This window comes from Brassica napus, chromosome C1 (assembly GCF_020379485.1).
Source record: "Brassica napus cultivar Da-Ae chromosome C1, Da-Ae, whole genome shotgun sequence".
Lineage (NCBI taxonomy): Eukaryota > Viridiplantae > Streptophyta > Magnoliopsida > Brassicales > Brassicaceae > Brassica > Brassica napus.
In genome coordinates this window covers 44,688,135-44,710,908 of record NC_063444.1, presented here as the reverse complement: position 1 = coordinate 44,710,908, position 22,774 = coordinate 44,688,135, and the positions used below count along the sequence as shown (strand labels likewise).

General features: G+C 36.0%; 5 protein-coding genes, 1 non-coding gene and 1 pseudogene across 6 annotated transcripts; 5 read left to right on the top strand and 2 right to left on the bottom strand.

The window, feature by feature from the left end:
• Nucleotides 1–595: 595 nt before the first annotated feature.
• Nucleotides 596–1,953, bottom strand: LOC125580459 (lectin-like protein LEC). The gene has a single exon (XM_048744926.1). It carries the CDS (start codon nt 1,614–1,616, stop codon nt 786–788), a length of 831 nt encoding a protein of 276 aa, XP_048600883.1. The 5' UTR covers nt 1,617–1,953; the 3' UTR covers nt 596–785.
• A 70-nt stretch (nt 1,954–2,023) lies between these two features.
• TRNAK-UUU lies at nt 2,024–2,095 on the top strand. Its single transcript has one exon. It is a non-coding gene; the product is annotated as a tRNA-Lys (tRNA).
• Nucleotides 2,090–3,470, top strand: LOC125574896. Its single transcript, XM_048744927.1, has 4 exons — nt 2,090–2,317; nt 2,600–2,719; nt 2,812–3,079; nt 3,175–3,470. The coding sequence occupies exons 2-4, from the start codon at nt 2,636–2,638 to the stop codon at nt 3,327–3,329; spliced, it is 507 nt and encodes a 168-aa protein (XP_048600884.1). The 5' UTR covers nt 2,090–2,317; nt 2,600–2,635; the 3' UTR covers nt 3,330–3,470.
• Nucleotides 3,471–3,664: 194 nt separating this feature from the next.
• LOC106349464 lies at nt 3,665–4,613 on the top strand. Its single transcript, XM_048744928.1, has 2 exons — nt 3,665–3,872; nt 3,956–4,613. Exon 2 carries the CDS (start codon nt 3,974–3,976, stop codon nt 4,406–4,408), a length of 435 nt encoding a protein of 144 aa, XP_048600885.1. The 5' UTR covers nt 3,665–3,872; nt 3,956–3,973; the 3' UTR covers nt 4,409–4,613.
• Nucleotides 4,614–5,840: 1,227 nt separating this feature from the next.
• Nucleotides 5,841–6,269, top strand: LOC106349474 (cytochrome c oxidase copper chaperone 1). Its single transcript, XM_013789445.3, has one exon. It carries the CDS (start codon nt 5,842–5,844, stop codon nt 6,058–6,060), a length of 219 nt encoding a protein of 72 aa, XP_013644899.2. The 5' UTR covers nt 5,841; the 3' UTR covers nt 6,061–6,269.
• Nucleotides 6,270–10,111: 3,842 nt separating this feature from the next.
• On the bottom strand, nt 10,112–13,941 carry LOC125580460 (annotated as a pseudogene).
• Nucleotides 13,942–14,173: 232 nt separating this feature from the next.
• LOC111205372 (probable ubiquitin-conjugating enzyme E2 25) lies at nt 14,174–17,179 on the top strand. Its single transcript, XM_022701081.2, has 7 exons — nt 14,174–14,370; nt 14,852–14,971; nt 15,041–15,850; nt 15,936–15,999; nt 16,087–16,226; nt 16,307–16,618; nt 16,707–17,179. Exons 1-7 carry the CDS (start codon nt 14,320–14,322, stop codon nt 17,016–17,018), a joined length of 1,809 nt encoding a protein of 602 aa, XP_022556802.2. The 5' UTR covers nt 14,174–14,319; the 3' UTR covers nt 17,019–17,179.
• The last annotated feature ends 5,595 nt before the right edge of the window (nt 17,180–22,774 follow it).

The following is a 22,774-nucleotide window of genomic DNA, read 5'->3' as shown; positions in this document are numbered from 1 at the left end:
TTATTGCAAGTCTTTTAGGTTGGAGTTCTTATCGTAATATAAGATACGGTCTCTTAGCTTTTTAGTTAAAAGTTAAAAGATCGTATCTTATATTATGGTAAAAACTCCAACATAAAAGACCTTCAATAAACATGTTCTAAGAGCATCTTTATCCGGGGATACTAGAGGGTTTCTTAGCGTGTGGGTCCTGCGTAGGACATTTTTTTTTAAGAAACTGGTTACAAAAACTACTAAATATTAGTCAGTTCTTAAGGGTTTCTTACACTGTTCGCGGACTCCACTAACACGTGGCGGCTCACGATTGATTCGTTTATTTTTCTTTTTTTCTAAATTCGAAAAAGTAAAAAAAAAAAAAAAAAAAAAAAATTAAGAAACCCCATTCGGGGTTTCAGGGATAATGATGCTTTAGGACACACCACGTTTATAATATTTCGCATGGGAAATAAATATTATTATTTTTTGCATGGAAAATCATTTTATTATTCTCTACGGTAGTATTTTCTATTATTCTCTTCACGTGGATGTAGTAATTTGCTCTGTTTAACCTACCGACAAGGACCAGGATCATGAGCACCTATAATCCGAAGCCTCAATATAATTTTTTAAAATGTTCATTTTATTATCAATCTCGGATTGAAACCAACATGAAAATACAAAAGTGCAGATACTAAGCCACAGATTTGGCTTTTTATTTGTTTTAAATTTTGAACGTTAACTATTCACTCCAATAAGCAGAAATAAAGCAACCGAAACTTAGCCAAAACCGAACCAAAAACCAAACCGGTTTAGTTGTTCTTGGCGTCGTTTTCGAAGGACCAGCTCCAAATGTCGTGACGCTCAACACCACGTCCCATAGCACCAGCAAAACCGACGTAACCGTTTTGCAAAAGAACATCATTAAGCTCCCTCGGACCTTGAATCAAAGGTCTCTTAGGTTTCTTCATATTTTCAGGCGCGAGAGTAACCGTAATCCTATTGTCTCTCTTTCTAAACTCAACCCAAGCCGTGAACTTCTCTCCACTACTTAGATTCACATCTTTAAACGACCAAACTTTCCTTTTCCCGACACTCGTCTGAACCCAATAACCAGCGTACGCAGCAACATTTGAAGTCATGGAGTTGATGTTGAGTCCGACATGGTTACCGCTAATGTCTTGAAACTCTTTGTTCTTGAAAGTATCGAACTCGATAGAGAAGAGGTTGTTCTCCGCCTTCCCGTTGTTGGTTTTATTGAGGATCCCGAGGAAGCCGCCGCCCGAAGCGCCGGAGTTATCGGCGGTTGGTACGATGATGAAGGCGAGGCCTTGACCGGCGTTTGGTTTGGTGCGAGGAGTGATGGAGAAAGTGAAAGAGGTTTGGAATGAGTAAGGAGCTGAGTCGTTCGAAGGCTTGAGAGGGATTGGATTGATGTAGAGACCTTGACCGTGTGAGAATGGGGTTTCGTCACGGGTCATGGAGAGTGCACCGGATCTGCCTACGCCATCGGAGGAAGGACCAAGCTCTGCGTCTCCGAGGAACAACAAGTTGTTGCCATCGAAGGTTTTGAAGTTGAACTTGACGGCGAAAGCTGCGTGAGCTAAGAACAGAGCAATAAAACAGAGTTTGTGTATCTGCATTGTGATTGATGAATGATGATGAACGTTTACAGGTTGATAATGTGTTTATATATGAGTTTTAAGCCATCGAGTTTGAATATTCAAATCGAAAAGCCAAAACAAAAGATTCGAAGATGGTCAAATAAATAAAGCCAAGTGGACGCAGCCACATGGCCCTTGCAGTGAAATTGGACCCGCCAGATGTTAGTGGGACAAGCCTTATCCTTTTGTTGATTTATAACTATTTCGAGTAATTAATTGATTATCTTGTGTCCCCTTTCTCTACGAAACATTGTGTGAACTCATATGTCTGTGGTATAAAATCTTAAGACATTGAATACGTTGATGATCTTTCGTGCTCAGCCTATTTGATATGTAATAACTTATTTGTTTTATCAGAAACTAGTGAGAAACGGATATCATACAATGCCGTCTTAGCTCAGTGGTAGAGCGCGTGACTTTTAATCCCGTGGCCGTGGGTTCGATCCCCACAGACGGCGTCAATTTCATTTTTCTTTCCGTTAAATTACTCTTTTTATCAAAAAGAAGATATTACAGGTCTAACAACTAGGCCTGGCCCATCGATAGACCAAACATTCAGGCCCATCAAATCTCTGATTTGGTGTATTCTTTTTTCTACAACTCTTTTTCTCGCTTCCTTTCACAGCGTCGCCAAGATTCTCTCATCGGTCCTCCTCGCCTCTGCTCTTTCGTCCATAAAGGTTAGTTTTTTTTAAAAATTTCTTTCTCGAGAAACCTTGTATAGCTCGCTTACTAAGATGCTGCAAAGGAATCAGAGAACTTGTTAAGCTATGTTTAGTTGTTGGGGGCTTGCCTTCGGTCCGTAAGGATGCGGGTAATTGAAATAGTAATGAAGATCTTGGGATCTAAAGAGAGTCTTAGATTTGGAAGTGAGCTTAAGCACACAAGTATCGATTAGCTAGGAAGCAGGTTCTTACCAGCATGGTTTTGCAAGGACATATGACTTATTTATGTTGTTTTAGCTGTTCCTCGAGATTGTCGGAATCTATTAAACTAAGATGGAGTTAGACCCAAAGAAGGTTGTTGAAGTATACGAGAGATATGAAGCTGTTGGTGATCAGTTTCTACTTGTTCGCAATCAGGTACTACTAGCATCTTGCTAGATATATTCATATTGATGGTTGAGAGAACTTAGAAGTACAATAACACTCATGGGAGTTTTGTAACAAAATAGATGGTGGAGAATGATAGGGAGAGGAACGCGAACCGGGAGGCTCTTACAGCACTAAGGAAGAAAGCTAAGACAACAAAGACTAGCGTCCCTTCTCCTTTCGATTCTATGATGAAGGATACGCACGGGAGCTCAGCCAAAGCTTTGGTTCAGGAAGTTTGCTCGACTTGTGGATCCCATGACTCTAGTGAACCCACATGGATGATGCTCCCAGGAACTGATCTTTTCGCTGCAGTCCCTTTTCATGCTGTTCATACAATGCTAGAGAAAGGTTCGTCCTCTCCTCTCTACTACGGTTTTGCTACTTTCTTACAGATTGATGATGAACTACTGGTAGTCTAAGAATGTATTTTTTAAACTGTGTAGATGAAAAGAGAATGGAGTTTGAATCAAAGAAACTGCAGAGCTTACTCAAGGAGAAGACTCTTTTGTTATCCGAACTTGGGGCTCTTGCTGATAGTGTTCCTCCAAGCGTCATCAGGTCGCTGATAACGTTAAAGGACAAACCTTCGGTTCAGTAGTACTTGGATTGACACAAACAGCGTTATCCATTTGTGATGTTGAAGGATCAAGTCTTCTTGAATGTTGAAAAAGTCATGACCTTTGATTATAATTAAAACCATAAAATTCCCTTGTTTCTTCTAATAAATAATATTTTAATTTTCTACTGATTAATAATTTTCAAAGTTTATAGTATAAAATAATGTCATGTGAGTCATGCCTAATGGATAACGTTTTTCATAAACTTACAAATAGCATTATTGACATATTTTTTTTGTTTTTTTTACTGACAATTATTTCAGAGATATTTATAAATTCTCACTCCCATTTAAAATCGGAAAGCAATCTTTATACGGTGGGTTTTGAATTTCTGTTGAACAATAAAGAAAGCTAACAATAAAGAGGAGCAAGCAAGATCAAGACAAAGATCTTCTTTTGCATCAAGACAAGACTAAAGGGTTTAGCTTAAACTATCCCCAGAAGTGAATCTATCTGATTCAGACAAATCTCTCTCTCTCAAGACCGTATCTTTCCGGCAAAGCTTAAACCCTCACCACAGCCAAGTGTTTGCCTTTTTTACTTTTCTCTACTAAAAGATTCAATCTTTCAGTTTCATCTCTGTCTTTGACTTCCTCTCGATATTCAGGCGATCTAAAAAGATCCGATGAATTCGCATCTCTTCCGAGTAATCTGTATACTCCACTCCGTAATCGCACTCACGAGCGGGACCCTGATGATGTTCTACACAGAGAAAGCTTCCATCTTCGGCCACGGCAGCGACATAGCTAACAAGCTCAAAGGCTCAACGCCTCACGACGAGCTGCTCATCCAGATCTCTCAGTCTTTCTCCGGTTTGCTCCTCTTTGCCATAGGTTTGGTGCTGTTCATGGTGTCGTTTGTCAAGGATAGAGAGTTTCATGGCTTCTTCGCTGGAGGGTCTGTGATTCTCTATGTGCTTATGGCGTTGTGGAGAGTTGTGTTTGAGTGGAAGATTGAAGATCTTGCGTTTGAGTGTCCTAAGCAAGCACTTGGAGATATTGCTTTGGCTGTTTCGTGGGTGTTCTTTCTAGTTTATACTTGGAGGGAGAAGTATGATTGATTGGTTGATGATGCAAGAGAACCATTAGCTTTGGGGGGAAGTGAAGTATTTAGATCAAAACCATTGTTGGTTTTCATAGTTGCCAGAAGATCAAAGTGTTAAAAATTGGATTTTGTTGTTGATGTAGAGGAATTGTCAATGAAAATAAAGTGTTGGGGACTATCAGTGTTGTAAATAATTTGTTGGTGATTATCCCTTTTCTTCTTTTAAGTGTGATCACATTCATAGGAGCTCCTCCATTCTCCAGTTCTCTCCTCTGCCTCGCTGTAAAGGTTAAAGCTTTCTTTTGTTCCAGCCTCAGCTTGGATGATGGAAAAGGTATTGAAAGGTGAAGCCTTTCCCTAATGCTTCTTTCAGAGTCCATAGACCATAGCATATTGATTTCTTTCAGTATCTGCTACACTTAACAAAAAGTTTTCTATCACTTTGTCTTTGTAGTCAACATCAAGAGACATTTCTTTCAGCTTGATTTCTTTCAAAACATGGGCCTGGACCATTTCAGGCCTAAGCCCAGAAGACGGGTCCATAATTCAATTTTGATGCCTTGGTGAACTTGTGGTGTGGATACTTACACATTCAAAAATCAAAAATTCTAAACAGGTGGCTCTACTTTTCAATATTCGTTTCATTTATTTAAGTCGCCGCCTTCTTCTCCAAGCCTAAAGGTCTTCTCTTTTCACCGGCTCTCTGCTCCTTGATTTTTCCTCTGCGAATCCATTCAAAGGTTTGTTTTTTTCTTTTCGCTTCTTTTTTTCCTTTCTGAGAAATGTTGTATCAAGAACTGTGATATTTCTGTAAATTAATTAGAAAGTGAAATACTTTTTTTTTCTTTAATGTTGTTTCCTGGGTTTGATTTGCTTGATTGCTCGTTGATTTCAATTGTTAGTAAATTGGTTTATGATGTTGGCGCTGTTGTTATCTTCTAGATGTGAGCATTCTTGATTTGAGGTTCAGGGTTTTAAGTGTTTCTTAGGGTTTATCAGATTTGTTTAGAATCTGAAAATTTGATAAACCACTTATAATATTTTCAGCTATTTCCCGATAATCAGTTCTCAATTATGTCTGTGTGGTAGATTTTTGTACTTATTAACTCTTATTGGGCTTACTTAGTTTTTATAGAACCAAGAATGTTATTTCCATCTTTGTTTTTATTGGATAGTGAGCATATGCCAGGGTTTAAGGAGTTAAGAATTATTACAAATGAGTGTATTGTGTTATTCAGTGTTTGGATGTTAAAACTTCTTTAAGGGTAACATATTGATTTATGAGAGCATGCATTCAACTGATGAATGATTATTTTAACTACTCTTGAAAATCAAATTGGATGTTGTGTGGATGCTTCACTTAGTAGTGTTACCTATTTTATATGTGTCACCTTTGTTCATACGTTTTGATTGTACTCTTCTTTGTTCTCTGCACTATGACTTGACAGGATGAGTAACCAACCAGCAAAAGACGGTGTTATACCTCCACCCATTTCAGATAGCAAGGCTGCCGCTGCAGAGACAAAACCAAAGAAGAAGATATGTTGTGCGTGCCCTGACACCAAGAAGCTGAGAGATGAGTGCATCGTCGAGCATGGTGAATCTGCTTGCGCTAAATGGATCGAAGCTCATAAAATGTGTCTCCGAGCTGAAGGTTTCAACGTCTGAAAAAGGCTCTCTTTTTGTTTTTCTTTCTTGGAATATATAATTTGATGAATCAAAAGTAATGAGAGCAGTTCATTGCCCCCAAAAACACAAGAGATTGATTCATCTTGAGATTTTTATTTGGATACAGAGTCCCCATTTTGTTGTGGTTGAAAATAAAAGTCCAAAGAAACAAAACAAGCATCGATCTTTTCAAATATGTTGCAACTCTTTACAGTGTTAGTCAAGTTTTACAAGGAAGGGAAATAAGATGTTCGTTCACAGCATTTTAGCAAGTCATACGAGCTCATACATGGCCCCTTTTTCTTAGGCATTCGTAAAGGTTGTTAGGCTGCGGTCGGTGCAGCTTCAAGGTTGTTTCAGCTCTTGTTCTGCTTTGTGATGAGACCATTGATTGCTCTGTAATTCAAAGAGAAATAGCTTCCACTATTTATTTTAAGAAATGGGCTTCTGTATAATTGAGCTTCATCATGTCTTTTCATTGCTAACTTATTGATAAAAACTAAAATAATCTACTTAGGCCAGTTTCTTTTCAAAATCCCCACGAATAACTTGGTACTTTTTCTTAGCTTATGATATCAGAAAGTACCGAGAGTGTCACTGGTGACCATCACAAGAATACTAAAAACTATTGGAAAAAAATGGAAATGAATAAAATTACATGAACACTAAGAACTAATAGGAAAGATAGAGAAATGAATAAAATTATAAAAATGATAAGGAAAGATGAGTAATGATTATTCTTTATCAAATTTAATAAAAAATAATTTTATTCTATTTATCTCTACAATAAAATGAATTAAAAAAATGAAAAATAAAAAAATATTCCTTATAAATTGTAACATTTCTTAAATTGTAACATTTCTTAGGAATGTTAAGGAATGTATTGTTTCTCTTGATTTTTTAAGAGTCCGACTGGCTATTGGTGACCTTTCTGGAAGCAAGAAGAACGAATAAGAAATGAATATAGATAAATAAAATATTAGGAATAAAATATTAAGAATAAAAATGAATAGTTATTTATTCTCAAATTTAACAAAGAATAATTTTGTTCTTTATTTCTCTACAAAAAAGGAATGATATGAATGAGAAGGAAAAAGTATTCTTTGTGAATGGTGATTTTTTTAGGAACGTTAGGGAATGCATTATTCATCGTCATTAATTGGTCACCATTCATATTAGTTTTTCTTTGTTCTTTTTTTTAACACATCGGGTATTTAATGGTGACCAAGAAATGAAGAGGAATAATGCATTCCTAATGTTTCTAAAACAATTATCATTTATAAAAAATAATTTTTCTTTTCCATTATTTCTCATTCCTTTTATTGTAGAGAAATATAGAACAATATGGTATGACTGGTCACCAAGGAAATGTTAAGGAACATTCAATTCCTTATGATTCCTATAAAATTACATCATTCACAAGGAATAAATTTTTCTTTCCATTCATTCTCATTCTTTTTTTTGTTGAAAATAATGGTGACCAAGGAACGAAGAGGAACAATGCATTCCTTAACATTCCTAAACTTTTTTACCATTCGTAAGTAATAGTTTTTCTTTTCTATTCCTTAGCATTCCTAAAACAAATTACCATTCATAAGTAATAGTTTTTTTTCTATTCCTTATTGTTTCTTTTATTATAGAGAAATATAGAACAAATTTGTTCCTCACTAATGATCTAACTGATAATCATCACATGAACATTAGAAACGGATATGAAAGGAACGTAAATGAATAAAATTATAGGAATGATGAGGAATAATGATTCCTTATCATATTTAATGAGGAACAAATTTGTTCTACATTTCTCTACAATAAAATGAACACTAAGGAATAAAAAGGAAAAACTATGAGTGTGATTGGTGACCATGAGAATGAGAAGTAACGTTCAATTCCTTATGGTTCTCATAAAAATACACCATTCATAAGGAATTAATTTTCCTTTCTATTCTTTATCGATAAGGAATCATTATTCCTCATCATTCCTAAAATTTTATTCCTTTCCGTTCCTTTCATATCCGTTCCCAGTGTTCATGTGATGGTTACCAATTAGACCCTAATAGAATAAAATTATTTCTCACTATATCTGAAAAAGAACAATCATTCCCACTCATTCCTATTATTTTATTATTTTTCATTGTTTTCTATTTATTCATATTGTTCCTACAATGGTCATTCCTAGAATTTTATTCTTATAGATAGACTACTTTCTTATACGTTCATAATATTCCTATGATGATTACCAGTTAAACCCGATGTTTTTCTTTGTTCTGAACAGTAAAATCTCTTCTTCTTTTTTGGTAGAAAATCTCTTTTTTGGTCAACAAATAGATCTAAGAAAAAATCATAAAATGTACTTTAAGAAAATGAATTAGAAAATCTTTTTGCTTTGAATCTTTTTATTTTCAAAACATAAATATTTTTATATATATTTATTACATATCACAACTTTCCTACATATATTATGCATTATTAAGTAATATTATAGTAAATTAATAACAAGTCATCTTTATCCTATTTATTAAGAAATCATAATTATTATATACTCCCTCCGTTTCATATTAAGTGTCGTAAAAAAATTTTTTGTCACAAAATAAGTATCGTTTTCGACTTTCAATGCAAAATTTATTAATTTTATTTAAAAATTTATTTTTCTGTTGGTTGAAATATGGTTAGGTGTATATGCAATTGTGTTTTTATATAGGAAACTAGGATCGAGCCCGGGCTACGCCCGAGTTTTTTGTTTGAAATTTAATTTTAATTATATATTTAGTATGTTTATTTTAAAATATAAATGATATAATCTTTCATAAAAATATAAGTAGGTAGATAATTATAAAATAATTTTAAATTATTCAATGTTTTTTGTCTTAGGCAAATCCAAATTTTGTATTCATTTTTATTGGAAATTATATATAAAATGATGAGTAGAATGAACAAATATATTCATTGTATATTTAATTTTGTTATACATTTATTGTTTATTGTTTATTTATCAAATCCTGTTTTATTTATATATTATTAGTTTTCATAATATATTTCTTACAATTGTAAAATATTTTCTTACTATTATAGTAAATACGGTCAATTTAATATATTCATTTTTTTTAATTAAAAGATGTATCTCCTTTTCGAAACAGAGACATACAATGGTTTAAATAAAAAAATATTTTTAAAGTTTTATGATTTAAATACACTAAAAATTCCTTATAAAAATATATTAGTCTAAGTTTCATAAATTTTTAAATTTAATTTTAAAGTTATTTTTATTTGAAAAAGTAATGCGTATATTTTATAAAAATATATTATAAAATGAAGTTAGAAGATTAGAATTCAAAATTGGTTGTTACAATAACACAAAGCATAAGCCTTTATTCAAAATAAAATAAAATAACACAAAGCATATTTTGGATGGTACACAATAAGAAGGTGAATATATAATTAACTAAAATTAGTTGTGATTCAATTGTTTTTGTTTTATTTCAGAAAACATTTTAACATTTTGAATCATATTAAATTCTAGGCTAATAAATCTATGCAATATACACATTCTTCACCTTATATGAGATACTAAAATTAAACTGAAATACATTTATTAATAATGATAGAATCAAATATTATATAATATTTTTAAAAAATATTATACAAAAAGGTTATTTTCCCAATTTAAGTGCATTTGATATGGTAAAATATATCTCTTATAAAAAATATTAAATTAGTAATAAAAACTGGTGTATCATTTCAAGACACAAAATTTTAAATTTAGTAAAAACATAAATATTTTCCTTAAATTATTATTTTTTCTTAACCAATATTAGTATCATCTAATGTTCATCCATATTTTAACAAAATTATTGTTAATAATTTATTTATTTTAATATTTAATGGTTGAAAGACTGAAAAATAGATAAAAACTATTTCAATATCAAATGAAATTTGATGAAAAAATTACGTCGCCTGTATATTTTATTATTTTGCCAATATTTGTATTTGAACTCATCATATTTGTTTTTGTAATGTGAACAAAATAGTAATATATGTTTTCCAGGCAAACTGATTGTTCATAGATGATGTTTGTTTTCGTTTAAAAATTGTAATTCTAACAAACACAATCCGTTTGAAATTACATGAGTCGCCGACAAATGACTTTTTTGTATATAACAATTTCCTATATTTCCTTAAATATAATTTAAATAAATATTAAACCTTCCAAATGAAGTCTTAAGGGATAACATTATATTCAAAAAGTGTGAGAACTGAGAAGGTTGAAGCTGAACAATCAAAAGGTCTTGTCTAGAAACTAAACGAGTTAAACAAAAAAATTAACTACTCAAATTGTCAGTTGTTCTTGTAGTTTTTTTCTATAGTATATGAATATCTATAGACTAAAATTTTTAGCCAAACCTTTCCCCCTTGAATTTTTTTCCAGACAAAAATGTTATACCATATGATATGTTATTCTCCAAAAGTGAACATAGACTTACTACTCGTACGTAATTGAGAACAAACAATATTGGATAACACAACTACTAAGACTATCATTACCAAAATCATGTTTCTTTTTAGTGGGTTGGATCAAAGTATAGTATCTTTATTCTTGGGAGCCTTAATATAATAATACATCCTCTTCCTCCTTTAGTTCTAAGTACCTCTCCTAACTTCACCAGAAGAGAACGTATATGACCAATCACAGGTACAATACTGAAAGCACTTGTAAACCTTTAATAAATACGTATAATTTTTTGTGAGCAAAAATCTTGATTAAACATATTTTGACTGTCATTTACTTGCAAGTGAAGGATGTTTGGAAAAGTGATGTCCAAAAGATGCTCCTTATGCATTCCATGAAGCTGTACAAATACAGATCCATCGTGGCCTCCTTTTCTAAAGTGCTCTCATCCATAGAGTTGCTCCACAAATGCATGACTCTCTGCTCATTTTATCTGCTTTTGTATCTTAATACATCCGTCTCTGATCATATCCAACACGCTGGCCAGAGTGCAGAGGTGACAACCACACCCAGGCTCCACACGACCCACTGGCACCGTACCAATACAACCCTTAAACATCCTGGAGTGGAAGACGGAGGGGCTTATCTGAGGGCCGCTTGGGCTCGTTGATCTGGTCAAAAACCTCAAGGAGAGTTGGTCCATTATACCAGTCAAGGTTGGTGGACGTCTCAATCATGTTGTCATCCTCAAAAGCAGAGATGGGGACGAATGGAATTTTTCAAGTGTCGTATCCAAACTTCTTTAAGTAAGAAAACACCTCCTTGATAGTATCATTGTACTTACCCTTGGAGTATATGGGGGTAGTTGCATTCATCTGCAACAGAAAAACAACAAAAGACATGAATTGATGTTATTATCGTATCAAAAGAGTATGGTCACATCAAGCAATGAAAAATGAAAAGCTAGTTCACCTTATTACATAAAAAAATCATTTGCTTGACATCAAGGGTGAAGCAAGGAGAGTGTGCTCATGGGTCTGTCCATCCTTAGAGATACCAACTTCGAAACCACCAATGGTGGAGTCAATGATAAAAACAGCACAATCATCCTGGGAGGTACCACTAACCATGTTCTTGATGAAATCAATATGTTAAGAAGTAGCAAAGACAGTGCAGTAGCACTCGGTGGTCTAAAACTTCCTAAACCATGAAGCTTGTCGATCAAGTGACCAGTATCTGTCGATTTTCCAGAGTCGTCTTGGCCTACGACCACAATGTTGATGTAAAACTTTTCTTTATTCATATAGAAACAATTAATACAGTAAACACATACATTCATCAAAGGAGACATAAAACCATATCAAATTCGTCATAGACACTTACATCGGACTCGAGCTCAGAGTCATTAACACTTACATTGGAAGGTGTCTCACAGAAGGAGATGTGCATCTTCCTAGTCTTCTTTTCCTGCCTCCAACTGCTTGTCACAACAATCAGTGGCTTGTTTTAGTCTTTATGAGTGCAATCATCAAAAGAATCAGCTAGCAAACTCAACTATTCTCTTGTGAAGGAAAGAAAGACAAAAAAAAAAAATAGCTGGACATACCAATGGAAACAGTCCTCTCAATCTTTCCTTCAATCCATTTACATGGACTCGAGTACAAGAGCAACCTCAGTATTTCCATCCAGAATCTTTTGATCCATTAACCGTCCATGCATGATGCAACAGTACATTGTTGTGTCTCTTCATAGCTTGGAATTCATCAGTTCTTCTCATAAACACAATGTCCACCGAGCCCTGAATCACGGCACACACGGCTATTATGAATAGATTAAAACAAAGCGAAAAAGTAAGCAGAAATAAAGACTTCGCTGTTTTAAAAAAACCGATGCGAGATTAGGTTTAGGCAGAAGACCTATCCCTTTTCCATATTCAAGGGATGCCCAAGTTACTATCTTAGCTTTTGCGAGACGGATCTCAACATTTGGTTCCAAAAACTTTATATATGCACTTCACGTACTATCTATATAACACATGAATATTGATTTAGTAAAGGCATGGACAAAACCCACTATTCAAGTTGACGAATATATACACCTTCCCAACCAAACTTGGTTAGGAAAGATAAGCTTCTTCTCCAGCAAAATGAGAAACATCAACTGGAAAACATAACCTGAATGGATATCTCAAATCAGTACGCAGTGCCAAATCACAAAGCAAGATAGGTTCAGTTAAAGGTAATGCATTTATCTGATCGAATGATACTCACAATCTGGTCATCAAACTCGACTTTTTACGTTATGCTTTGGAGAAAATTGAGACCGTCACTTCTTCCTGCTTCTGGTAGAACTCGGGTCTGTTGATCTATCGAGTTTGAGAGATCTATCGAGTTTGAGATATATAGTGAGTGATAAATTAAAAGAAGAGAGGAAAAACACTTTGGATAACTAAACTACCTGAACATCAGTTTGGAAGGTGGTGCAGGAGTTAGAGCAGAGACCACCAGCTGTGGTTATAGAGCTTGAAGCCAAAGTCGGTGGCATCTGTTGAACCACTTATTTCCAATCAAATTAAAATATATAAAATTTAATACATAGAGACGATGTCAATATCAATATTCAATCTTATCAGTAAGCAAAAGGAAGCAACAGTATCCGGTTCTAGCCTAATTTCGATTTGCAAAGAGATGTCTTTCCTTCAATCCAATCAACTGACTGCAATCAGCGTTCTGAATCAACCTGATCAACTACAACGTTTCAATTTTGTTTTCCTTCAGAATAATCAAAGAGAAAATAGTTCGTTAAAGAAGACAGGAAGCCGAGGAGAGGGATCTGATACCTTGATTCCACTTCCATTTACGACTAAGGAGTCTTATGAATCCAACTTTCTGCTAAAAGCTTTGAATCCCATGTGAATCATGACGATAGAGAAAGCTTGGAAGGGAGTAGATGTGAATTTAGGACATGTGATTGAAGGGAACGTTTCTATTGATGATTATTAAAGTTCATTATCAATCTGGAAACCGTAGGAGGTGAAACGCTTAGGATTTTAGAAAAGATGAAAGAAGATCTACGTCGCATTCTTTTATTTTAATGAAACGATGAGTTTCGACAAAACTCGACACGTGTCACCGCTGCAGAGAGTGACTTATCTATGTGGCACGTCTACGTGGGTGAAGGAGAAGAGATTAAATTAATTGTTTTATTAATTTGTGTGAGACTTAAATGGAGACAAAAGGAAGTAATCTTATTATATAATAAAATAATCATCCAATTATAGTTTCTCTTTCGCATGTATATCTAGAGGACTATAACTCTAGATTAGATTTCTTCCAAAAGATCTTTTAAATATCTTTACTCATTTTATTTGCTATGATTGCTCTGTAAAAAAATTCAATAGAATAGTTCCCATCCGTTGGATTCATCCAACACTTTAATCTCTGACATCCTACGACTGTAGAAAACCAGAGCATTGGTCACACTACCAACCGTGTCGCGTAAGCTCGGCTCGTTTCCTCTACAGCAGCACACTATACCACAACCATTACTACCACCGTCGATACAGCCACGTCACCATAAAACAAAATCACAACCGTACAAATAAAAACGGGCCCCATCTTGTAGACTTTTTACGTATTGACTTGTTGAAAAATAAAACGCACAATTTGGAAAACTTTCATAAATAATCAATTTCTATATTAAAGAGAGAATTGGTTTAATAAGAAGGAAGTGTTGTTTCATCATCGCCTCTGCGCAATCTAACTAGTGAATACGGCGCGCAAGGTTAGTGAGGTGGAGATCGATCGTTTTCAATGGAGCCCGAGATCGCTCACCCCGTCGCTTCTTGCTCCACAGCTCTTAAGGTTCATGCTTTACCTAATAATTCACTAAATTGATTTTTGCGGAATTGTGTAATTCTCTCTGGGTGATTGCGTCGTGTGCGCGAGCGAGCGATCATCGTCTGGGTTTCTCCAATTTTGTTGATTTTAAGGGTTTAGTGATTCGCTTTAGTTTTTTTTTTTTTTTGGTATTAAAGGTTCGATCACGTGTCTCTTTGATGTTGGATTCGTTTTGTTCGTAGTGTTTTTTGCCAATTGTAGTTTCTTGTTTCGTGTTCTGATCACTGAGACCGTAACTGTGATCGACCTGTCAGTTTAGTTTCTATGTAATGTGATACTTGTGTTTGGTTCTTCGTGACTCTGTTTGTGTTTTCGACTCTATCTTAGGTTTTTTTTTTTTTTTGCAATTGTCTCTTTAACTGCTTAAGTGATTGAGCAAATCTCTCTAACTCCCTTTGTGGTCAAAGGCTTTATCTTACTTGTTGTGTCATTCATTATCTTGTAGGCGGCGACTCCAGAAGCTAATGGTGTGGAGCAATACGAAGGTGTTGTTAATAACAACAATGTTGATAGTAAGAACAAAGGGAAGGCTATACAATTAGGAGACGATGATGTGCAACTTGAGGTAATTAAAGTCTCCATATTATTTTCATTAGTAATGCTTTCACAAGCTTTGATTCTTTTTGTTATTTAGGGATCTGCTAGCGATTGTTATGACACAACCAACAACGATGAATCGTACCCTGGTTCCTCTCCATTATCAAATAGTCTGCTAGACCCTGATTCTTTGATCTACGAAGACGACGATGACTATTCTGATCAGTACGGCTATGAGATGGAGGATGAGCTTGAGGAGGAGGAGGATGATCGCGCTGATGATTACGTCTCCGAGTATCAAGCCCTGTTTGATGCCAAGGAGAAGGATATCCCAGCTGGTGTTGAGGTGACGATGGACTGGCTTCCAAACTCTGAAACCTCTAAATCAAGCGGAAGCGGCAAGTGTTCTCGCGACGAACACGGGATCAAACCCGAAGCTCCCAGCAGCAGCTCCAAGAAGGCAACAGTGGGAAGTGGAATCCACTCATCTTGGAACGCTTTGCCTCACAACTCCAAAGGAGTCATACCGAACTCTGCTTACGCGTTGCCAATGAAAACTCAGACTTACAATTACCCTGCGCATGCTTTGAAGTTTTCTTCTTCTTCCGATCATCTTGAGCCTCAGACTCCTGATACCGTGATGGGGGAGGCTCCGGTTCCAGCTCCAGCTTCGGCTTCTTCTGGTTTGGTGCTTCCGGTGCCGAACCACCCACCCTGGTATAAAGGGCATAAAATGTATCCTAGCGCTCGGCCTAGAGTGGAGGAGGTTATTTCAGCTCAGAGTTGTTCCAGGGTTAAGAGAAACATGGAGGATTATCTTGGCAAGTATTTGTTTTTCAAAAAGTTTGACATTGTTGAAGATTTGGGGGATCACGAATTCGCTACTCGGGGAACAACTACAAAGCAGGTTTGGTTTGACCATTACTCTTGAATGTATGTTTTGTTTTTCGTTTTTTCCTCAAGAAATGACTATTTATTTGTCCTACTTTCAGCATTCCAAAGAATGGATGAAAAGGATTCAAGAAGAGTGGAGAATTCTTGAGAATGATTTGCCAGGTTAGTGTAATAACTATACACACTGTCTAATACATAAGTTTCCGCTGCTTGACATTCTCTGTTTTGGTTGTTTGTTTCTTGCAACAGAGATGATATTTGTCAGAGCTTATGAGTCTAGGATGGACCTTATGAGGGCTGTGATTGTTGGAGCTGATGGAACTCCATACCATGACGGTCTCTTCTTTTTCGATATCTACTTCCCTGATACATACCCTTCTGTGCCGCCGGTAAGTCCAATGGAACTGTCTCAAAAGCGAGTGTTTGTCTTCTCTTTTGTGATTGTGAATCTTTTTTCGGTTTTGTTCAGATGGTTCATTACCAGTCTGGTGGGCTAAGAATCAACCCAAATCTGTACAATTGTGGGAAAGTGTGTCTGAGTCTTCTGGGCACTTGGAGTGGTGCCCCGAGGGAGAAATGGATCCCCAACAATTCCACAATGTTACAGGTTCTTGTCTCGATCCAAGGTCTAATCTTGAATGAAAAGCCTTACTTCAACGAGCCTGGCTACGAGAGAACAGCGGGTTCTGCAGGCGGTGAGGCCCAGTCTAAAGCTTACAGCGAAAACACATTCTTACTTTCTTTAAAGACAATGGTTTACAACATGAGGAGACCACCCAAGGTAACAAAAGAACTATAATGTTTCTACAGCACACACACACACTCACTTGAGATTTGATTGTTCTGATGGGGTTTGTTGGATTTTACAGTATTTTGAAGACTTTTCGTATGGACATTTCTTCAGCTGTGCTCACGACGTGTTGAGGGCGTGTACTGCTTATAGAAACGGAGCTCCGGTGGCCTCTTTGGTGAGGGGAAAGGTTAAAGAAGGGGAAGAGAGTAGCGAGAGATGCTCTGGGAAGTTTAGCCAAGATGTGGGTACCTTTGTGGACACGCTTCTGTTGAAGGAGTTCATACTTCTAGGCGTCCTTGGTCTGGAACCTGAAGAAGACAAATCCTCAGAGATTGACGTTGCAGAGAGCAGTAACGGATCACCTAGAGGCGGAATGTCTTCAAATTGAGCTTCCTTTTCTTATTTGATCCTTTTGCTTATTTTAAGTAGCTTAAGAAGCTCTTCTTAGGCGAGATTTCTTCAATGTTAACAGAACACAGAGGACTTAGTTGATCCGTTTCTTATTATCATGGATCCTCTTTCTTATATATGACATGTCTTTGTCGATAAGCACTCTCATTTGTACAGTTGCTATCACCTCACAGAGAAGTGAGTTATAAAGTCTTAACGATACAAGGTCTCCATTTTGACTTTCAAGGTTCATCTTTTGTTAACATAATTTAGGTGTTTGAACTACAGTATTTAGAAAAGAATATATTCATATAATTATCAAGTATGAAGATACGAGTCATATCATATTGTCATCATTGAGGTCTAGCGTATCTTTTGGGTTAACTTCTTTGAAAATTATGCTAAAGACTGGAGACAAAAGTGTTTTCAACCGTTAGCTATTATTCTCTTTCTAATGTTTAATTACGTTTCTGAGGTTTTGTCACTAAATATTGCTTTTTCCTTCTCCGAAGTTTTTGTTTTGAGGCTTTAGCCCTGTTCGGTACATTGACGCTGCGATCACTTGCGGCGATCAAAAATCAGTCATCAAATTAGGCAAAAACAAAAGTGGCGTAATAATCAAGTGACGCTGCGATCAACTTTTACAAGGATTGCAAGTGACTATTCTGCCGCTGTGTAAAATAGCGTCACTTAAAATGGTGATGCGGCTGTTTCTGGGCGGCAAAAGTACCGCTGCCGGTGGTAGTCTCCACATACTTGAGCAAGAAGTTAGTTATAGTTTTGAACGCCGATCACTGACGCTGCGTCTCTGAAACGAACATGGCTTTTCTTTTTTGTATTATATGCTGTGAAACGTTGTTCAAGTTTTCCCTAATTTTGACACTCGAACAATGTCTTCTCAAACGAGAAGCATATATTTTGGTTTGAAAAAAATTTATAAATTTTTTTTGTTTGTTTGTGACACAAACAATCTTATTTTAAGTTAATCTTCTCAAAAAGAGAACCATATATTTCGTTTTGTGTCTTTTGGAGTTCTTTTGTTCTGTTTTGTTTTGCTTGACTAAACTGCCTCTTACAAAAAAAAGAGTGAGCTGGTTTGGAGCCTTATTATTAACCCTATTGCTCGATTTACGATAAACTGATGATAAAAATAATGTTGATAATAAGAAGTTAAGAAAAAGGCTATAATGTTGGGATATATTTAGTCAGATAAGCAAAACCTGTACTAAAGAGTTTTTAACTTTTAACACATTCCACATCTCGTTCATTAACTTTCATGAATGAGGATCATGCATGAAGCAGCATACTCACGTCTTTATATTCCCCAAGAAGCGTTGATGAAGACTCCTAAGGAACTTGAGAGCATTGGCCAATCCTCCATCCTCTGCGCTCTCATCTGTACCTTCCTTCGAGTAAGATTTTGGAGCCAGCTGGTTGCAATCATATTCCAACAAGTATCTCTTAACGTAATTAAGAATATTTGCAAACAATGATCCACTCATGGTGGGTCTTTTGAAATAAATGGTAAGTCATGATTTAAAGCAAGTGGTTAGTATGGTCCGTCCACCAAGATGAGCATTGATCATCCAGGATAACAAGGACACACTCGTCGACCAAGACAAGGTCGGCCGAAGTAAGTCTGATGCGGATCAAGCAACGTGAGCATATAATCGGAGTGGTCCGAAGGAGAAAGCGAGTAAGCGTGTAGAGTGAACAACTTGTTTGCTTCACGTAGGAACTCTACCCTCTGATGATAAGAGTGGACTTAGTAGTTGATGAAGAACTTCACCCAGAAAACTCTTGGCAACAACTACATCGTCTTCTTGAATGGTGGCAGGAACATGAAGAAGCCATTCTCAAAAACGAGAAACTGTTAGCTTTTTTCTTTATTTATTTTTTATACCGAAATCATATATATAGTGACTTTTCTTGCGGTTGATTATCTCCTTATCATATTTACAAAATCAATGGTATCAGACCAATCAATATAGTCATGCAGCTCAAATCTATACTCCAACTCCAACCGTACAGTGCTTTTCTTGTACACAGAAGTTTCATATAAGATATATGGTCCCACATCTCTATGAGTTTTCAGAATTCTAAGTTCACCAAAAACAGATCTCAATTTTGCTATTAAAAAGCTACTCTCAATATTAATTAAGTTCTTGAATCTCTCTATTTGTTTTCTCCTCTTTAACCTCCTCGGAATCTTCTTTGACATTGGTTTTATTTGCAATGTCTAACATCATCCCAAGACAAATACATAGAGCAACGAGCTTCACTTTGTTAACAAGTTCATTATGGAGATACATCAAGAGACACATAACAGTTTGAGATCCTTGCTCTTTAACCTTCTTCTGGATTAAAATCAGAATAATAACCCACATAGCAACATTGATTGATTTCTTGATAATAGATAATCTCCAACCTCTTATGATCAATTTTCGAACTAGCTCTGGTGATCAAACAATAGTGTAAGTTTCACAAGGAGTTGATGAATAAAGTCTTTCTATATGTGGAGGAGAGGCTTGTTCCACTTCGCCAAAAATTTCCTGGAAACGTCGTCTGTATGTTCATCTTCTTCTTGGATGACGAGAACATTGACGGAGTCCATTATGTGAAACCGTTGCGTTCTTGAGAAATATTTACTTTCTTTCTCTCTCTCTCTCTCGGGAGATGAAGCTGAGGGCTAGAAAGCTCTTGGCAACAACTTCATCATCTTCTTGAATGGTGGCGGGAACGTCGACAGAAGAAGCCATTCTGAGAAACGAGAAACTGTTAGCTTTTTTTTCTTCTTTTTTTAATACCGAAATCACATATATAATGACTTTTCTCTCTTCTAAGAGGGTCCACGTCAACATTTTTTAATTTGTGGGTCCCACGCTTATTTCCGAGTTTGGTTTGGTTATTACGTACATATGATTTCGGTTCAATTCCATATAAAGCCGAGTAAGCTAGAAGGCCGATGAGAAATGTTTGGTTTCATCTCAAGATGAGTGATTTTGGGCAGACAGGAATTATGATTACTTTGAGTGTTTCGTACTCCTGAAATGAGGAACTCATCTCTTCAGCTTCAGGGTCCTTGTTACCCTATAATCTTCCCTAGTGTGAATGGTAAGTATGCATTATATATTCACATTTCATAAAGCTTTAAGTCTTTATTTATTTATTTATTTGAGTTTTGATCTTTTAATTGTAGTTTATTGGAGTTGCCAATATATTGCTCGTGCTTCAAACTGATCACTGAGCCACTGGCAGAAAATGGGTGGTGTGAACATTCAAGATGACGTGATCATAGACAAATCGATTAGAAGGTCATTGGATTCCCGTGCCTCGGTTGTAAAGGTCGGAGAAATGATAATATTCTCTCTTTGACATGTAGATTCTACTTTCAAACTTGTCCTTGGAACATTGAAGAATGTTTGGTTGTTCAATGGCAGCGTTATGTTGCTGATATTGGCAAGTCATGGCCAGTATTGATTGTTTGTGGAGGCCTTGTCCCGCTCTTTCAATCCCGTTGTTTGGCTGCTTCTTATTCGGCATTTTGTTGCTGCCATGCCATGGATAACCGTTGTCCTTTTCAACATGCTTTTAATATCGGTGACTGACTATCTTCTGTTACTTGAAAGGTTGGTTTGAGAAAATCATGTTTCTTCTGTCTGTCTCTGTGTTTTCACGTCATAATAACTCAATATCTGTATTACGTTTCTATCTTCTGAAGCTGGATGGATGATGCTGTAACACCAATTATTGGTGAGCATGACCCATTATGAGAGTGTAAGTTCATTACTCCATGAGACCTTTAGTCCCACACTTCTACAGGCTTATTTGCATTTGCTTGTTCACAGGAGCTGACTCATGTCCGTGGAGTCGCCATTCTGATGACTTTTATCTCAGTTATAGCTATCCTCACTTCAGTTGCCATCATCCACCGTATGTATTATCATGGCAACATCAGTCCTCAATGTGACTATTAGCTTCTTAGTAGTGTAATAACTAGTCTGGCTTTTGCTAATGAAATGTCATGTTGTTGTTAAAGTAATAGGAGAAGTGCAAGCGCTGATTATATTCCGGCTATACCATACGCAACAACACTAACTTCGCTATATTCTATATGTTCTGGCTATCGGCGGCTCTCCATCTATTCAGTTCTGGTCAGGTTATTCAGAACAACTGCAACAACACTAACTGTTGCGCTTACAATCTCGTCTTAAAGAAAGTGAACTGTGACAGTTGTTGCAGTTACAGCATACGTTACGCGCCTTTCATCACCATTGCCATATTCTTCCATCTGTTTGGTTGCTACTGGGACACACAGTTCTTCACTGCATCTTCTGCTACAGTGATTACTGGTTCTGCTGCTTCCTATTACTATAATCGTATACAAGAAAACAGAGACATGGATCACAAGTGGAGTAGTGTTTCAAAAAAAAAAAAGTCACAAGTGAAGTTGGAACCACTTATCTAGGATTCCATGTCCCGCATCTTTCACTTTGATTAATAAATTATACACACACTTAATCTGGTTTGAATTGTACTCTAGGGAATTAAATTTAGGAACAAGTATAATTCCTGCCGAGAGAAGCACAACTAACTACTCTCATTGCAGACTTACATATACTCATGCCAAAATATTTTGCATATCAGCTTCATAAACTCTACGAGGATTTTTGATCTGTATAATATCACTAAATATAGTCAGAAGTAGAGGAAATGTCTCCTCCACAATGTATTCTAATAGTACACTTTTAAAAAATTCATCATTAAATCATACACAGAACAATTGACTCTTCCCTTAATATGTTTCTACACAGGAGCTGTTACCACCTAACTATTCGAATCGATGTGCTACACTGAAACAACCAGTATTTTCACTAACGAATCGTTAATCATACACAAGAATGGACATACGGAAAGGAAAAGCGATGAACTTACTCATATTTTCTATCGGGTATCCGCAATACAAACAAAGCTCCATAAATTTGTTGATTTTGCAAGTTGTACTTAACCAATCTAAAAGACGTTGCCATTGTTCTGGGTAGTCAACATATATAATTGTCTTGAAGGACTCTCCAAGTTGTGATCTTGATCAGAAAATTAAAATTATTAATGGCTTTAAAAAAAATCATTGTTGTTGTCGAGTGTTGTACAATGTTTATTTAGTTAAAAAAAAGAAGAAGAAGCAATCACTATATGCGCAACTAGCTACAATTACTAACTGTTTCTTCTGTTCGGCTAATGTATGTTCATCCTCAGGTGAACATCAAGAGGTCTTTCTGTGGTTCCTGAAACTGTTTCTTCTCAGTGTACATGCACAGGCTGTAGACTCTTGGATGAGTTCTTTTCGAGTCACCATTGTAGCAGGGTTGTGGCAGTGGAGATAGAAAGATCTCATCTCTACTTTAGCGAAGACAAAGTCTGCAGCTCTGGTAAAACCTTCAAAGGATAAGGTAAAGAAGTGACTGAGCTGGTCTAAGATACTTTGAGGAGTTTCAATGAGGATTGAAGACCATATGTTCTTCTACAGGTCTTCTAGTATCCACACAATGTAACTACCTCCACTACTTTGTAGAAAATAGACTCCAACATTCTCATTCACATCAAACAAGCCTGTTTTGAAGTAGTGGCCAAATAGTGGAAGATGAGGAATTATACTCTCGGCAGGAAGAGTATAATTCATGGCTCGTTTTTCAAGCACTTTGGCTGATTCTATACATAATTATTGTGATACAAATTGTCATGAACCATATGTGA

Coding starts and splice junctions, on each gene's coding strand:
- LOC106349474 (XM_013789445.3), top strand. CDS start 5,842: ATGAGTAACCAACCAGCAAAAGACGGTGTTATACCTCCACCCATTTCA.
- LOC106349464 (XM_048744928.1), top strand. CDS start 3,974: ATGAATTCGCATCTCTTCCGAGTAATCTGTATACTCCACTCCGTAATC.
- LOC111205372 (XM_022701081.2), top strand. CDS start 14,320: ATGGAGCCCGAGATCGCTCACCCCGTCGCTTCTTGCTCCACAGCTCTT. Junction 14,371..14,851: donor CTTGCTCCACAGCTCTTAAG/GTTCATGCTTTA, acceptor ATTATCTTGTAG/GCGGCGACTCCAGAAGCTAA. Junction 16,227..16,306: donor CATACCCTTCTGTGCCGCCG/GTAAGTCCAATG, acceptor GGTTTTGTTCAG/ATGGTTCATTACCAGTCTGG.
- LOC125580459 (XM_048744926.1), bottom strand. CDS start 1,616: ATGCAGATACACAAACTCTGTTTTATTGCTCTGTTCTTAGCTCACGCA.
- LOC125574896 (XM_048744927.1), top strand. CDS start 2,636: ATGGAGTTAGACCCAAAGAAGGTTGTTGAAGTATACGAGAGATATGAA. Junction 2,720..2,811: donor TTCTACTTGTTCGCAATCAG/GTACTACTAGCA, acceptor GTAACAAAATAG/ATGGTGGAGAATGATAGGGA. Junction 3,080..3,174: donor TCATACAATGCTAGAGAAAG/GTTCGTCCTCTC, acceptor TAAACTGTGTAG/ATGAAAAGAGAATGGAGTTT.